The sequence below is a fragment of the Nematolebias whitei genome, chromosome 4 (assembly GCF_014905685.2).
Source record: "Nematolebias whitei isolate Nwh7 chromosome 4, NemWhi1, whole genome shotgun sequence".
In the NCBI taxonomy this organism is placed as follows: Eukaryota; Metazoa; Chordata; class Actinopteri; order Cyprinodontiformes; family Rivulidae; genus Nematolebias; species Nematolebias whitei.
Genome location: NC_056501.1, coordinates 35,466,199 through 35,483,310, shown reverse-complemented (window position 1 = coordinate 35,483,310; position 17,112 = coordinate 35,466,199). Strand labels below are relative to the sequence as shown.

The 17,112-nt window shown below is 44.3% G+C and overlaps 1 protein-coding gene and 1 long non-coding RNA gene across 2 annotated transcripts in view; both read left to right on the top strand.

Moving 5' to 3' along the window:
- The first annotated feature begins 1,444 nt into the window (after positions 1–1,444).
- LOC119408574 lies at positions 1,445–7,869 on the top strand. Its single transcript, XR_005186744.1, has 3 exons — positions 1,445–1,555; positions 1,636–1,738; positions 7,808–7,869. It is a non-coding gene; the product is annotated as an uncharacterized LOC119408574 (long non-coding RNA).
- An 8,506-nt stretch (positions 7,870–16,375) lies between these two features.
- Positions 16,376–17,112, top strand: part of snx25 (sorting nexin 25) — a 72,899-nt gene continuing 72,162 nt past the window's right edge. The window contains exon 1 of the mRNA XM_037675410.1: positions 16,376–16,975. Within this exon, the coding sequence (XP_037531338.1) occupies positions 16,631–16,975 (345 nt within the window). The 5' untranslated portion in view covers positions 16,376–16,630. The remainder of the gene's footprint in view (positions 16,976–17,112) is intronic.

Below are 17,112 nucleotides of genomic sequence, written 5' to 3'. Positions count from 1 at the left end.
GTCTATCTGTCCGTCCGTCCGTCCGTCCGTCCGTCCGTCCGTCTATCTATCTATCTATCTATCTATCTATCTATCTATCTATCTATCTATCTATCTATCTATCTATCTATCTATCTATCTATCTATCTATCTATCTATCTATCCATCCATCCATCCATCCATCCATCCATCCATCCATCCATCCATCCATCCATGAAGCAAAATGACATGAAGAGACAGTGAAAAACTAAATTACACACAAGGAATGTATTTTAAAAAAAAATCACGTTTTAAAAAAACACAAAGTAAAACAAACTGAATACACAACAACATAAACAAACCCACAAAACGTAACAAAAAAACTACAGATCATGACATGCGAGACAAGGGAGATCACTGCTACTCTCAAGCAGAGGTGGAAAGAGTACTTAAAATTTGTACAAGTACTGTTACACTGCTTAAATTGTACTCAATTACAAGAAAAAGTACTGGAATAAAAAAAACTTAAGTAAAAGTACAAAGTACTCTTCTCAAACACTACTCAGAGTATTAATTACCATCCATCCATCCATCAATTATCTTTACCCGCTTATTCCATTTTGGGTCACGGGGGTCGCTGGTGCCCATGTCCAGCAATCACTGTGCGAGGGGCGGGGTACACCCTGGACGGGTCGCAAGTCCATTACAGGGCGAGTATTAATTACTTTTTAACCAATTGGTGTTTTATCCTGATGCATGCTCAATAATCCAGGTAGAAAAATCTAAAAAAGTTAAGTCTGGTCCTCTGGACTGTTTTGTTTTTTGAATGTCCAGAGGACCAGACTTAACTTTTTTAGACAAATGGTGTTTTATTGTGTTGTCAATAGAAAGCATTCAGTTTGATTTACTGTATATAACAGCGACGTCCAAAGCACATTTCTCAGACGAACAATAAAGTATAGAAAAATTACACTAAGGCCATTTCTTTTGTAAACAAATGTAGATAAAGCAGGAACTTAGTTTGTTAAAAGAAAGACAAAAATGTTTTTGAACAGGCATAGAACAGTTTAAACTTCTCCACATACTGTACACTGCAAACAACAGGCAGGTAAGTGTCTTAAGCTCTGACATTTCTGTAAGCAAGTTAACATTAATTATATGAGGAGCCGGCTGCTTTGAGTTTAACTTCACCGCAGACTTTCATCTTGAGCAAGCATGAAGGCAACAGTGGAAAGGAAAAACTTCATGAGGAAAAAACCTCCAACAGAACCAGGCTCACAAAATCATCACAAGATGATCTTAATCTAAAACTCTAGCATGAGGGGCAGTGAGCAATATGCATTATTTTAAAGAATCCCAGTCCTTAACTTGGCTCAACACTTTTCCTCATTTTTAACAACCTTTGGATGATGTCAAAAAGCCTGAAAAATAAACTGAACAACAAAAACAAAACAGTCTCTGTTTGTCTAAACTTCAGCTTGGATTCATAGAGAGCATCTTGCTGTCTATCCATCATCGTCCCTGGCTCATGGGAGTTTATGTCTTTGTCGTTGGACTTCCCGTCATTCTCTTCATAAGCTTCATGTGGCCTGATAAGGTATCTACGGTTCATTTAAATGTTAATATTGTTGTGTTTGTCAAATACAGCTGTAAAACAAACTGTGTGGTATGTTAAAGAGGTTTGGACCACCTGATCAACCATATTATTATAAGAAGTCTGATGACATTCAACCAGATGATCCTGAGACCTCACCGCTGAGGAAGTCAACAGACAATAAAGGTAACGTGCCATTCTTAGTTTACATGCAGTTATGAAGAACAATCTTAGTTGGTGCATTTCTTCTTGGGAGCTGTCAACTGATCACCACCTGGTGATGAGTTGGATCAGATGGTGAGGGATGCCAGACAGACCCAGTAAATACAAACATTTAGTGATTGTTTGCTGGGAATGTCTGGCAGAAGAACTGGTTAGAAGAATTTTCAACTCTCACCGCCAAGAAAACTTCAATTGCATACCAGCTGTTGGCTTGTCAAGCAAGTTTCAGTCTTGGCTGTTGCTGAGGTAAAACCTTGGTGAGACCTTAAACAGAGACTCTTGATCGGATCTGAGGAGATTCAGGCAAACCATTAGGTAGCTGAGGCAGGGAAAGCAGCACTTGACCAACACTGTATAGTGGAGGAGGGGTGACGTTGACCTCAACCAGTGATGTTGTCGGGAGGTGGAAGGAATACTTCTTGAACCTTCTTAATCCCAACAACATGTATTCCATGGAGGAAGGTGAGCCAGGGGACTTGGAGGTTGGCCTGTCCATAATCAGGGCTGAGGTTGCTGAAGTGGTTTAAAAGCTGTGCGGCAGCATGGCTCCAGGGGTGGATGAGATCTGCCCTGAGTTCCTCAAGGCTCTTTTATGTTGTCTTGGACAATCCTTTGCAACATGGAAATCTGGGCAGTTTTACTGGATTGATAAACTAGGGTGGTGGCTCCCCTCTTCAGAAGGGAGGACAGGAGGGTGTGCTCCAATTACAGGGGCATCACTCAATGGTTGAACACAAACCAGCCACTTTGGAGCACAAGCCATTGTATCTCTTGTGCCAGTCCCAAACCTGGGTAAATGGTGAGGGTTGTGTCAGGAAGGGCATCTGACGCTTTTGGCAAAACTGTAATACGAGTTCATCAAGTCAAGTCAAGTCAAGTCAACTTTATTTATAGAGCACATTTAAAACAGAACCTGTTATCAAAGTGCTTAACAACAACAACAAAAACAACAACAATCATCCATCCATTATCTTTACCCGCTTATTCCATTTTGGGTCACGGGGGTCGCCAGTGCCCATGTCCAGCAATCACTGTGCGAGGGGCGGGGTACACCCTGGACGGGTCGCAAGTCCATCACAGAGACACATAGAGACAAACGAGACAAACAACCATTCACTCTCTCACTCACACCTAGGGACAATTTAGAGTTACCAATCAGCCTAACATGCATGTTTTTGGTCTGTGGGAGGAAACCGGAGCACCCAGAGAATACCCACACATGCATGGAGAGAACATGCAAACTCCACCCAGAAAGGCCCCTGGACCGGGGTTTGAACCAAGGACCTGCTCGCTGAAAGGCAGCAGCTCTACCAGTTGCGCCACCATGCTGCCCACAACAACAATCAATGAGAGTAAAATTAAAGAGAAAAAAATACAATACACTAATGGTAATAACTGAAGAATTAATAAAAAGCATTTAAAACATAGGGTCACAGATAAAAGAAAAAACTAGATCAATTTACACTGTGTGAAATGCCTGCAAGAACAGATGAGTTTTTAGCAGGGATTTGAACTGAGGAAGGGAGGTGGCCTGCCTGATGTTGGGGGGCAGATTGTTCCAGAGTTTGGGGCCCATGACAGAAAAATATTGTCTGACTTCATCTGTTGGTCAGTCCATTCCCAGAGCAAACAAGAAGGGGCTCAGAGCTGATCCTTGCTGCAATTCCACCTCTACCTCAAAGCTATCTGTCACTCCTACAGCACATCTCACCAATGTCCTACTGTCCTCATACATGTCCTGAACCAGTCTAACATGTCCTGCTGTTCTCATACATGTCCTGTACCAGTCTAACATTCTTCTCTTCTACTACAGCTTTCCTCGTGCAATACATCAAAGCAAAACCATATCAGATCGATCGAGGCCTGGGTTAACAACGACTACCACCGATGCTGTTGACAAACAGGGTGCCGGAAGAAATTGTGCTATTGTTTGTTGAAGACCACAAGGAGGGAAACATGTCAGGAGACAGAGGGAGAAGAGGAAAGTCCAGAATGTAGGACTGAGGGTGGCAACTCTAACTGTGGGGACAATGACAGGCAAAGGTAGAGAGCTGGCTGACATGATGCAGAGAAGGAAGGTAGATGTTTTATGTGTCCAAGAGACCAAGTGGAAGGGCAGCAAGGCTTGCAGCATTAGAGCAGGGTTCAAACTGTTTTACCATTGTATGGACAGAAAGTGAAAAGGGTAAGGGTAGTCCTGAATGAGTTGGCAAAGAATATAGTAGAGGTGAAAAGAGTGTCGGCTAGGTCGATGTGCCTGAAAATTGATGTAGAAGATCTGATGTTAAACGTCGTCAGTGGTTATGCTCCTCAGGTTGGATGCGATGTGGAGAAGAAAAATAAATTTTGGAAGGATCTGGTTGAAGTGATAGAGAGCATTCCCAGGTAAGAAAGAGTGGTGATTGGAGTAGACCTGAATGGACATGTTGGTGAAGGAAACAGAGGGGATGATGAAGTAATGGGTAGGTTTTGTGTCAAGGAAAGAAACCAGGAAGGATAGATGGTGTTCAGATAGTGGTAGATGTTGCCAAGAGACTGAAAATGGCTGTAGTTAACACATAATTCCAAAAGAGGGAGGGACATAGAGTGACCTATAAGAATTGAGGAAAGTGTAGACTATATTCTGTTTAGAAGAGGAAACCTGAGAAAGATTGGGGACTGTAAGGTTGTGGCAGGGGAGAGCATGGCCAGACAGCATTGTATGGTTGTGTGTAGAATGACTGTTGTTGTGAAGAAGAAAAAAAAAAGTAAAATCAGAGAAGAAGAAAAAATGGTGGAAGCTAAAAAAAAGAAGAATATGAGAAATTCAGAGAGGAGCTGTTAAAGGCTCTGGGTGATAAGAAAGAGCTCCCAAATGACTGGGCTACTACAACAACTGTAATTAGAGAGATGGATTTGAAGGTACTTGATGTGTCATCTGGACAGAGAATGGATTATAAGGAAAACTGGCGTGGAATAGTAAAGTGCAGAAATCTATTCAAGGAAAGAGGTTAGCCAAGAAGAAATATGACAGTGAAAGGTCTGAAGAGAAGAGACAGGAATACAAGAAGATGGGACGTAGAGCAAAAGGGGAAGTAGCTAATGCAATGCGGAAGGGGTACAATGAGTTGTATGGGAGGCTGGACACTAAAGAGGGCGAGAAGGATTTAAACCGATTGGTGAGACAGCATGATCAAACTGGAAAGAATGTGCAGCAGGTTAGGCTTAGCTTGTTAAAGATAGGAACAATGTTCGAACAAGTGAGGAGAATGTGATGGGAAGATGGAAGGAGTACTTTGAGGACCTAATGAATGAAGAGAATGAAAGAGAAAAAAACAGAGGTGTGGACCAGGATGTGGGAAAGATTACTGTGGGCGAAGTCCAGAAAGCACTCAAAAGAAAGAAGAAATGGAAGGCAGTAGGACATGATGGCACATCAGTGGATGTTTGGAAACGTCTTGGAGAGGTGGCAGTAAGGGTTTTTGATTCAAATATTCAGTGGCAGATTTGAAGGTGAGAAAATGCCTGAGGAATGGAGAAGTGTACCCATTTTTAAGAACAAGGGGGATGCACAGAGTTGTGGCAACTACAGGGGAGTTAAATTAATAAGCCACACAATGAAGAGCTGGGAGAGAGTTGTGGAAGCTAGACTTAGACGAGAGGTAACTATTTGTGAGCAGTAGTATGGCTTCATGCCAAGAAAGAGCACCACAGATGCCATCTTTGCTTTGAAGATGCTGATGAAGAAGTACAGAGAGGGTCAGAAAGAACTTCATTGTGTCTTTGTGGATTTAGAAAAAGCATATGACTGGGTGCCGAGGGAGGAGGTGTGGTATTGCACGAGGAAAGCTGGAGTAGAAGAGAAGTATGTTAGACTGGTACAGGACATGTATGAGACCAGCAGGACATGTTAGATTGGTTCAGGACATGTATGAGGACAGCAGGACAGTGGTGAGATGTGCTGTAGGAGTGACAGATAGCTTCGAGGTAGAGGTGGGATTGCAGCAAGGATCAGCTCTGAGCCCCTTCTTGTTTACTCTGAGGATGGACTGACCAACAGAGGAAGTCAGGCAGGAATCCCCGTGGACTATGATGTTTGCGGATGACATTGTGTTCTGTGGTGAGCACAGGGAACAGGTGGAAGAGAACTTGGAGAGGTGGAGGTATGCAATTAAAAGAAGATGAATGAAAGTCAGCCATAGTAAGACAGAGTACATGTATGTGAATGAGATGGAGGCTGGTGGAACAGTGAGGCTACAAGGAGCAAAGGTCACAAAGGTGCAGGACTTCAAAAATTTGCAGTCAACTGTCCAGAAAAATGGGGAGTGTGGTAAAGAGGTGAAAAAGAGAGTCCAGGCAAGATGTAATTGATGGAGAAAAGTTTCAGGAGTGGTTTGTGGTAAAAGGGTGTCAACAAAGGTCAAAGGAAAAGTTTACTAGACAGTGGTGAGACCAGCTATGTTGTATGGTCTGGAAACAGTGGCATTGACAAAAAGACAGGTGGAAGAACTGTAAGTAGCAGAAATGAATATTTTGACGTTCTCCTTAGGAATCACAAGAATGGATAAGATTAGGAATGAGATAATCAGAGGTACAGCATAGGTTGAAGAACTGGGAGATAAAGTTAAAGAGGGCAGACTGCGATGGTTTGGGCATGTCCAGAGGAAAGACAGTGGGTATATTGGTAGAAGGATGTAGAAATGCAGATGTCAGGAAAAAGACAAAGAGGAAGGCCAAAGAGGATATATTTGGATGCTGTTAAAGAGGACATGGAGATAGTTGGAGTGAGGAGAGAGGATGTAGAGGACAGAGTGAGATGGAGGAGGATAACTTGCTGTGACAACCCCTCAAGAGGGAAACGCCGTTGGAAGAAGAAGAAAACTCAATTGTTGAATATCACATTTAAGAGGAACTGTACAGGTTCTGTTCTGGCTGTGGAACACTGTCCCATTTCTTTACATTCACTAAAGTATATAAGGGTCATGGGAGTTTGCTCAACTGGTCTACATTTGTTTATTATTTTTGGAGAGAGTATGGGATTGGGGGTCAGTTACTATGGGCCATTCAGTACCTATACAAGTGGTGCAAATGTTTGGTTTGCATTGCCAACAGCAAGTCAGATCCTTACATGGTGGCTGTAGGATTCTGCCAGGGCTGCCATTGTTACCATTTCTGTTCATAACTTTTATGGATAGTATTTTATAGTTAGAGCAGTGCAGCTTCATGCTACAGTGCAGTCAGGGGGCAGAGGGAGTTTGGTTTCGTAGCCTGATGATTCTGTTTCTGCTATTTGCAGATGATGAGGTCTTGTTGGCTTCATTGTGCAGTGATCTCTAGTTCTCACTGGAGCAGTTCACAGCTGAGTGTGGAGCAGCTGAGATGAGGATCAGCACATCCAAATATGAGGCCATGGTCCTCAGTCAAAAAAGGGTGGACTGTCCTCTCCAGGAAATAAATAAGGTTCTGCCTGAAGTGGAGAAGTTCAAGTATCTCTGGGATTTGTTCACATTGATGGAAGAATGGAGTGTGAGATCAACCGATAGATCACTGCCACTTCTATATTATTGTGAACTCTTTGCTGGTCCATTGTGGTGAAGAGGGAGCTGAGCTGTAAGGAGAAGATCTCTGTTTACTGGTTGTTCTATGTTCCTACCCTCACCTATGGTATTGAACTCTGGGTAGTGACTGAAAGCACAATATCATGGATCCAGGCAGTCTGTATTTCTCTGCACAGTTGCTGAACTTTCCTTTAGAAATAGGTTGAGAAGTTCAGTTCTCCAGGAGAGACTCGAAGTAGATCCGCTGCTCCTCCACATCCAGAGGAGTCAGTTGAGGTGGTTCAGACATCTGGTAAGGTTGCTTCTGGATGGCTCCCCAGAGAAGTGCTCCGGGAATGTCCGACTGGGAGGAGATCCAATAAATGGATGATTCTGTCTGTACAGGCTTTAGTGCAACAGCTGACAATTGTATAACTGTTTATTAACCCTTTGAGCTCTGAGTGATTCAGTTTGATAGTACAATTCTCTCTCTCTGTGTGCCTTTGTATGTGTGCAGGAAGCAGCAGAGAGATCTCACCAGAGAAAACCAAATCAACTCACAAAAGGAATCTGAGCAAACACTTCTAATACTTTTAAAATTTATGCAAAGACTGAAGTCTTTATAACACTGACTCATCAAGTCAAGTGGTTTTGGACGCCCATAACTGTGGTAAGCCAAAGAGGGATATTCAACTGCTTCTAAACAATCTTCAGACTGTGGAAACTACATCCATATTTAAAGTACATTGACAGTTTTTCCACCATTATTCACCTGCAAAATGAGTGCATTAAATATCTTTAGTGACTGTGGCTGAGTTTTTATTTATGTGTTTCCATGGCATCATCTGAACCCTGCATATGTCTCTGTGGTCATGACAAAATTTTCCTTTTTGACTTTATTATTAGTTTGCATGTTCTCTTCGTGCATGCGTGGATTTTCTCCGGGTACTCCGGTTTCCTCCCACAGACCAACAACATGCATGTTAGGCTGATTGGTAACTCTAAATTGTCCTTAGGTGTGAGTGAGAGAGTGAATGGTTGTTTGTCTCATTTGTCTCTATGTGGCCCTGTGATGGACTTGCGACACGTCCAGGATGACGTGCCCATGCCCAGCACAGTGATTGCTGGGCATGGGCACCGGCGACCCCCGTGACCCAAAATGGAAGAAGTGGGTAAAAGATAATGGATGGATTTTATTATTGTGTCTGGATGTATGTCAGATGTTTAGCAATATGTTCTTATAATTTAAGTAGTTTTATATTATTATATTAAAAAAAAGAAAAATAAACTTTTGTTATAAGTCACGTGACTGCATGACGAGGAAGTGAATCAAGCATATTGAGGAGACAAAAAATTAGCATGGGAGCAAATGGAGTAAGACAATTGGGTCTCCTGTTAGTTTAGTTTCTATAACTTGTCTAACTGCTCAACATGGTAATGATTTTTTTTCTGCAACAGTATATTTTTGATCAGTCTTTTTTTTTTACATTAATATCCCCACCACACACACACACACACACACACACACACACACAAACATACAACAAAAGCACACACAATAAAACCCTCCCACCCTACCCCTCCCATACCGGATTGGCTAAACAGACACACATATATGTCACCTGCAGTCTCAATAAAAGCTGTAGTCTCCTTGGGCTCACCATCATCTGCAGCTTCCCAGGTTACAGCTACAGCTGCAGTATCCCTGGACTCATCGTTACCTACAGTTTTTCTAGCCTCTGTGACAGCTGTGGTTCCCACACCAGAACCTATGGTCCCTCCAGTCCTCTTTCCCTGTGCTGGGTGGTCATAGTCTCTTAGGATGTTCATCACCATCGGCTGCCCACAGGATCTGGTGCCCTGTGCTGGAGGGCCTCCCGGCTGCCCACCTGAACTATGGTCCCAATATGGGCAGTCCCCTAGCCGTCCACCTGAACTATGGTCCCGATATTTTTACACGAACGTAAAAGATGCATACAAAGCCGAACCCCGCCCCCACCTAGGACTGTCAGACCACATCTCAATCTTCCTGGCTCCTGCTTACATGCCCCCGCTGAGATGCTCCAGACCGGTACAAAAGAAAGTTAAATGCTGGATCCAGGACAGTGGCCCCATACTGAGAGATTGTTTTGATCGAACAGACTGGCAGGTTTTCAGAGAAGCTGCTGAAAATGGAGGTTCGCTTGATCTTGACCAATACACATCCTCAGTTCTGGGTTACATTAGTACACGTACTGACACCGTCTCCACTATCAGAAATGTTAAAAGCTACCCAAACAGAAAACCTTGGCTGAATGCAGAGGTGCGTACCCTGCTGGAAGCCAGGAACACTGCCTGCAGGTCTGGAAACTCAGAGGAGCTGAGTAGGACAAGAAAAGAGCTGGTTGCTGGTATTAAGAGGGCCAAGGGCACATATGCAAAGAGGATCGAGGGTCAATTCATCTCACAAGACCCTCGGAGCATGTGGAGGGGCATTAAGTGCATAACAGATTATAAAGGAAGGAGTGAACATTGCCCCAAAGACCCATCTCTGCCTGATGCCCTCAACAAGTTCTATGCACGCTTTGAAGACCCGAACAGACCACCCAGCACCAGACTCACCTCACCACCGGATGAAGAGCATCTCAGCGTGACCTCAGCAGAAGTAAGGAGTACCTTCAGGAGGATTAATCCACACAAAGCAACTGGCCCAGACAACATCCCCGGAAAAGTGTTGAAGGAATGTGCTGATCAGCTCTGTGAGGTGCTGGCAGACATCTTTAACACCTCACTTACCCTGGAGACAGTTCCCACCTGCCTGAAGACTGCCACCATCATCCCAGTCCCAAAAAGCTCTACAGTGACTGGTCTGAATGACTATCGGCCAGTGGCCCTCACCCCAATAGTCGCTAAATGCTTTGAAAAACTGGTCATGACTCGCATCAAAACAACCATCAACATCAACGAGGACCCTCATCAGTATGCACACCGTGAGAACCGATCAACAGAGGATGCCATCTCCTCTGTGGTCCACACTGCGCTCAACCACCTGGAGCAAAAAAACTCTTACGTCCGTATGCTCTTTGTGGACTTCACATCCGCCTTCAACACCATGATCCCCCAAACCCTGATGGACAAACTATCCACACTAGGACTAAGCCCCTCCATTTGCAACTGGGTACTAGACTTTTTAACAAACAGACCACAGTTAGTGAGGATCCACAACCTCTCCTCCTCCACCATAACCCTCAGCACTGGCTCTCCTCAGGGATGTGTGTTGAGTCCCCTCCTGTTTACTCTGCTCACGTATGATTGTGCAGCTACCCATCCAGGCTGTCACATTGTAAAGTTTGCAGATGATACAGCGGTGGTGGGATGCATCACAAACAATGATGAGTCCAGCTACAGGCAAGAGGTGGAACACCTGGAGAGCTGGTGCAAAGAGAATAACCTTCACATCAATGTGAAGAAGACAAAGGAGATGATTGTGGACTTCAGAAGGAACAAAAACATCTACACCCCCCTGAACATAAGAGGATCTGCGGTGGAAGTGATCTCCAGCTACAAGTACTTGGGTGTACACATGAATGACAACCTCAGCTGGAGCAACAACACCACCAGCCTGATCAAGAAAGCTCATCAGAGACTCTACTTCCTCAGACGGCTGAGGCGAGCTGGTCTGGGAAGCTCAGTCCTCACCTGCTTCTACAGGTGTGCAGTGGAGAGCATCCTGTGCTCGAGCATCAATGTGTGGCATGGAGGCTGCACAGCTGCAGAAAGAAAAGCTTTGCAGAGAGTGGTGAAGGCTGCACAGAAATCTGTCGGAATCAGCCTCCCCACCATCACAGACATCTACACCTCCAGATGTAGGAAGAGGGCCACCTGCATCATGAAGGACCCCACTCACCCAGCACACACACTTTTTGCCCCACTCCCCTCAGGAAGGAGGTTGTGGAGCATTAAGTGTAGAACCACTAGACTGAGGAACAGCTTCTACCCTGAGGCTGTTAGACTCATGAATCTCTAACTAGAATAATCAATGTGAAAAACCATATCATGTTGCTGCTGATCTGTTTCATGTTGCTGCTGATCTGTTTCAATGTTGATGTGTTCATGCGTGCACATCTGCTCACAGACTCATGTTCATGTTTGTGCTGATGTTCAATGTTTTATGTTATGAGTGCTTAGTGTTTTAGTTTATGTTTTTCTTAGTTCATATCTTAGATGTTATTACTGTTTTCTTATACATTTTATTGTTGGATGTAACTGGGACCATGTGTACATAATTTCGCTCCACCACATGTACCACATGAGGTGCGAATGACAATAAAGAAACTCTGACTCTGACTCTGATATGGGCAGTCTCCCAACCATCCACCTGAACTATGGTCCTGTTATGGGCAGTCTCCCAGCCGTACCCCTGAACTGAGGTCCCGTGATGGGCGTTCTCCCAGCTGCCCATTTAAACTCTTTCCCATTTGCCCTCTCTACATATAGTCCCCAGGCTCTGTCCTGTCGATTTTGTTTTTTCATTCTTGTGTCCCTTTGTGGCCTCTATCCTCATGGTTGCCCATCCCTCCCTGCCAAGTTTTTTTTTGGGGGGTGGTGGTTTGGATGTCAGGGGACGTCTTTAGGGAGGGGATACTGCGAGGATTGTGCCCTCCTGTGTGATATCCTGATGCATGCTCAGTAATCCAGGTAGAAAAATCCAAAAAAGTTCAATCTGGTCTTCTGGACATTCAAAAAAACAAAAAACAAAACAAAGCAAAAAAATCTAGAAACGTTTCGTCTCTCATCCAAGAGACTTCCTCAGTCTGAGGTGCTGTTTTCAGCTCAGTCTCTTAAATAGCACCTTCACAGAGTGGATCAACCAGTTTGCTGCTGACAACCAAAACCAGCTGATCACATGCTCAAGAAGGACCATCAGCCTAACAATGGGTCATTAGCACACTGATGGCTGTTTACTACTCACAGAGGGCTGAGTGATACTAGCAATCACAGCATTGTAAGAGGGGGACAGTTGAACCCGGAGGCCTCCGCCCCTGTTTAATGATGGACGATTTCTTTTCACAAAGATGGCCTCCTTTACTCCTCTCTCAAACCATCGTTCCTCTCTGTCCAGGATGTGAACATCTTCATCCTTGAAAGAGTGACCGCTGGCCTGGAGATGAGTGTAGACCGCAGAATCCTGGCCTGATGATGTTGATCTTCTGTGCTGGGCCATCCTTTTGGCTAGTAGCTGTTTAGTTTCCCCGATGTAAGACTGATCACAGCCCTCCTGACACTGAACAGCATACACAACATTACTCTGTTTGTGCCGGGGGACTGGATCTTTGGGATGAACCAGTTTTTGCCGTAATGTATTTTGGGGTTTAAAAGCCACTGGGACGTTATGTTTAGAAAATAAACGTCTCAGTTTCTCTGATACCCCCTCAACATACGGAATGACCACTGGTCTGGGTCTGGGTTCCTCCTTTTCACCTGATGGCTGACTGGAGTCCTGTTTGGGTTTCTTCTCTGCTTTCAGGAAGGCCAAGTTAGGATATCCACATTGCTCTAGAGCCTGTTTTGTGTAGGATTTCTCCTTCTGCCTGGCTCCCGAGCTAGTGGGGATGCTGTCTGCTCTGTGATACAGAGTCCTGATGACTCTTATCTTGTGCTCCAAAGGGTGATGGGAGTCAAACTGCAAATACTGGTCTGTGTGGGTGGGTTTGCGGTACACCTCGGTTTGCAAATGTCCTCTATCAGAGACTGAGACCTCACAGTCCAAGAAAGCCAACTTGCCTTTTGCCACAGGGCCTCCTGTGTGATGTTTTGTCCTGCTCTCCCTGTTATGATTACCCCCTGCTTCCCACACCTGTGGTGCCCCACAGGTGCTGTGTGTTAGGTCTCATTAATATTTGTATATAAGTCTACGTTTTCTGTTTCTCGTCAGCTGGTCATTGTCTCTTCATGTTTACCTCACTCCCTGTGTTTCCAGGATCGCCTGTAAATGTGAGTTTTGCTGCCACGTCAGCATGTTTATGTAATAAATTTGATTCATTTTACATTCTGGAGTCCTCTGTGTCCTGCCTGCACCATTGGGTTCAACCCTTAAAACACAGTTTATGACACAGTCTTCTTACACAGCACAAACATATGGTTCATGGGCAGTAATAAGAAAGTGTTTTGGGAGACGGTTCTGCAGTTTTGGGAGACAACCGAGCTCCTTGTTCTCTGGGCAGAGGGGAAGAATGTTTTCAGTCATAATAATACAAACATCCATAACCTTTGACCAAAAATTCCTTTACAACAAGGTACAGCTATTTTTGGAAAACCTTGAAAATGACAATTTGTTCATCTCAGATGGGACTGAGTGATCAGCATTCGTGATCAGTTGGCCTTTAGAGAATGTGTTGTGAATGACTCTCATCTACTACAACACCAAAGTTTAGCTCAATATCTGTACCTCCGACTAACATAGCCATTTTGTAGGTTCTATGGTTAGCTGGCTTAGGGCCATTTGACAGTTGTAGATATTCATCTAACAGATCCAGCCATTATCTTTAACTGCTTCTTACTTTTTGGGTCGCGGGAGTCAGTGGTGCCCATATTCAGCCATCACTGTGCGAGAGGTGGGGTACACTCTGCACTAAGGATGCAGAATATTGGATTTTTGGCTGATATCCAATATGTTAAAACTTATTTGGTCAATAACCGATACCAATATTTTATATACTTTCTTTTGTCAAAACATAGCCCTCTTATTTAGGTTTATTTGCTACAAAAATTGTGTAACAGCTGTAAAAGCTGATGACATATAATCAGTAACAGCCATATGATATGCATAGCACATTAACTTATATTAAATGAAAAGTGTTAAATATTATTTATTATCATTAGTCACCTGTGATGCTGTCTCACTTGTGGAGGCGTGTTCCAAGTTCCTAGTTGCAGTGTGGGATCCTTTGCACTCCTGTGCATGAAGGACAGGCTTTTTAAGCTCAAAGTTTTTGTCTATCCTTTGTGTTGCAAGACTAATCATGCTAACGGAGCTAACACTTGACGTCCAAATATCTGTGGTAAAACTAATCCAAGTGCTGTCGGCTATTAGTTTCTCAATGACGTCGGAAATGACGGCTTGTAACTCGGGTAAGGCTACGTCAGAAAAATATCTCTGACGGGACAATGTTGCGAAGCTCAACGTAGTCCAAAAATGTTTGGAATCCAATATCCTCAATTAAACAAAACCTTCCACACTGCCGACATTTTGACTTCTTCCTCTTGGCTGTGATCAGATCAGGTAGGTACGTGTGATGTCATCACATTGTGCTGGCGCTGCAGGCATCCTTGTCATTGGGTTGTGATACAAAAACGGTGCCTTTTATATCGGTGAGTTATTTTGATGGAATGGCCGATGTCCGATATTTAACTTTAACACTAATATCGTCCGATACTATGCCGATAATATCGTGCATCCATTCCCTGGACAGGTCGCACGTCCATCACAGGGCCACATTGAGACAAACGAGACAAACATTCACACTCTCACAATTTTAGAAAATTTTAACACAATCCGTTCAGTGGTTCATGCGATTTTTTGCTAACAGTAGGCTGCTAATTTAATAACCATTTTAAAGCAAAGATTCTGTACTGCTAGTACTGAGCATAATCCAATGGATGACTTTGTAACCAAATTGATAAACTTCAGCTTGAAAACCACTATCAAATATGAGCCAAATAATAAATAAATAAATGCTCACTTACTTATTTACTCACATACTCCCTGAATGTCAAAACAAATGGGATATTGCTATTTTATCAATATGTTCACAACTCAGTGACACAAATCTACACACAAATGCGTTGTTACAATTTTTATTTTTCTTCTTTCGGCTGCTCCCTTCTTCAGGGGTTGCCACAGTGAACAAGTCGCACGAAGACATGACAGTTATTTTTACGCCAGATGTCCTTCCTGACGCAACCACAGACCACTGAGCTACCACAGCCCTCTGTGTGGAGCAGAGAGCTGCTATCTAGGACACTCGGAGGAGCAGATAGTGGGGGTTAAGGGCCTTGCTCAGGGGCCCATGATGAGACAAATGAAGGTGGGGGCAGGTGTGGGTGCTTCACCTACCCCACCCACATTTTTGATGTTGTCGAACCGGGGCTTGTACCGACGATCTTCCGATCACAGGCCCACCTTCTCTAACCTCTGTGCCACCACTCCCCAAAATGTGTTGTTACAAATGATCAGCCTAAAATGATAATAAGACAGATTCTCACTTCTATGAATATGAGTTTTCTTCATTAAGTCCTTGGGAATCAATAATGTTCTCTGTGCAGTAAAGGTCTTAGTTAGCATTCCTAAAGTATTTTAATGCTTTGAAAAAAGTAGTGTGATATTATCTGTGAGTCGTGGCTAAACGATGGCGTTTTCATGGCTTTTTGTAAGAATATGCTTTAGATAAGGACTGAATGGTGCCTTTGTGTTCAGTCATCACAGAAGCACAAGTGTTTATCTGTTGGTGCGCTTGATTAATTCACGCGGGTGACTGTCTTGTTGGGCGGTGCTTCTCAGTAGTTATGGATTTATTACGTTTAACTCCGCCCTCTCAAACTGTCGGGAGAGATTAAACGTCGCACCGTTGACGCTCATTGGCTGACAGCCTCTTAAAGTCTTCTCGTCAGTCAGCTGCTGCTACAGGAAAACAACATTTATTTCATCTCTCGATACTTGTATAATTTGTGACCCCGTTTATGACACATTTGTGTGACCATTGGAAGTTCTCCGGTATGTTTGCTGCAGCGTGGAAAGCGGGACTTAATCTTGCCTTCGAACATATATTTTATGCTAACACATTAAAGCTAGCAGATGTTACGAAGGGAGCGAGCTAGTTAGCAACCTGACAATTATCTTGGCGACCAGCCCGTTCTTTAAATTATTTATGATGGCTTAAAGGTAGAGTGTATTTACAAGGAGTAATCCACCTCACGCTGTGTTTTTAGCCTCAGTTGTTGCTAGCCCATACTGCTAGCTAGCAACAGTTGCTAAGCTACTTTGATTTGTCTCCAAGGTGACGGTGGTTGTCGCTCTCCTCTCCGATCTTCGACCCGGCTCTTTCCGGCTGTCAGCTCCGGTTCAAGTCTTCTTGTGTAGAGGTGGTGTTGCGGATGAGCGAGCCCGCGGAGCTCGGTGCGTGCCCGGCGGTGGAGGTTGTTGCTCGCGCCGATGCGGGTGGTGAGGACAGCATTAACGGCGCGGCTCGATGAGATGTTGGAGCGGGGATGCCTCTTCCTGCTAGACACCATTCTTCTGTGATCGACGCGAGTGCTGCAGCCCAACAAGTGGTGACACATATATGGATAGTGGGGTCGCAGCATGCCCACCCCTCCAAGCACCACTGCTCCCCTGGCTGGAGGAAGTAGCAGCTCTGGAGGAGAGGAGCAGCTCCGGATGTCTGACTCCACCGGCGGCTGCTCTGTCCGCTTCCTCCCGGCTTTCTGCCTGGGCGTGGTGGCGGCAGTTGTGTTCCAGCTGGCCTGGGGAGGCCTGACTCTCACCTCCTTCTTCCTGAAGCTGTTCATCTACATATCCTTCGCCCTGCTGTGTTTCCTGGCTGGGAGTTTCGTCTTGCTGGTCCGGAAGAGCCCTCTGAAAGTCAGCTGTTTCAGCAGGACCAGGAGGCACTCAGCCTCCAGGTTGAACTTCTTCAACAAGCTGATGGTAGGAAACTCGACTTCTCTGGCATGACAAACGTGTAGCGCATGTATATACTACTTAACAACAACTCATTACAAGCATGCGGATCATCTATATACTTTACAACTCATTACCAAAATGTAGAGCATCTATATACTTAA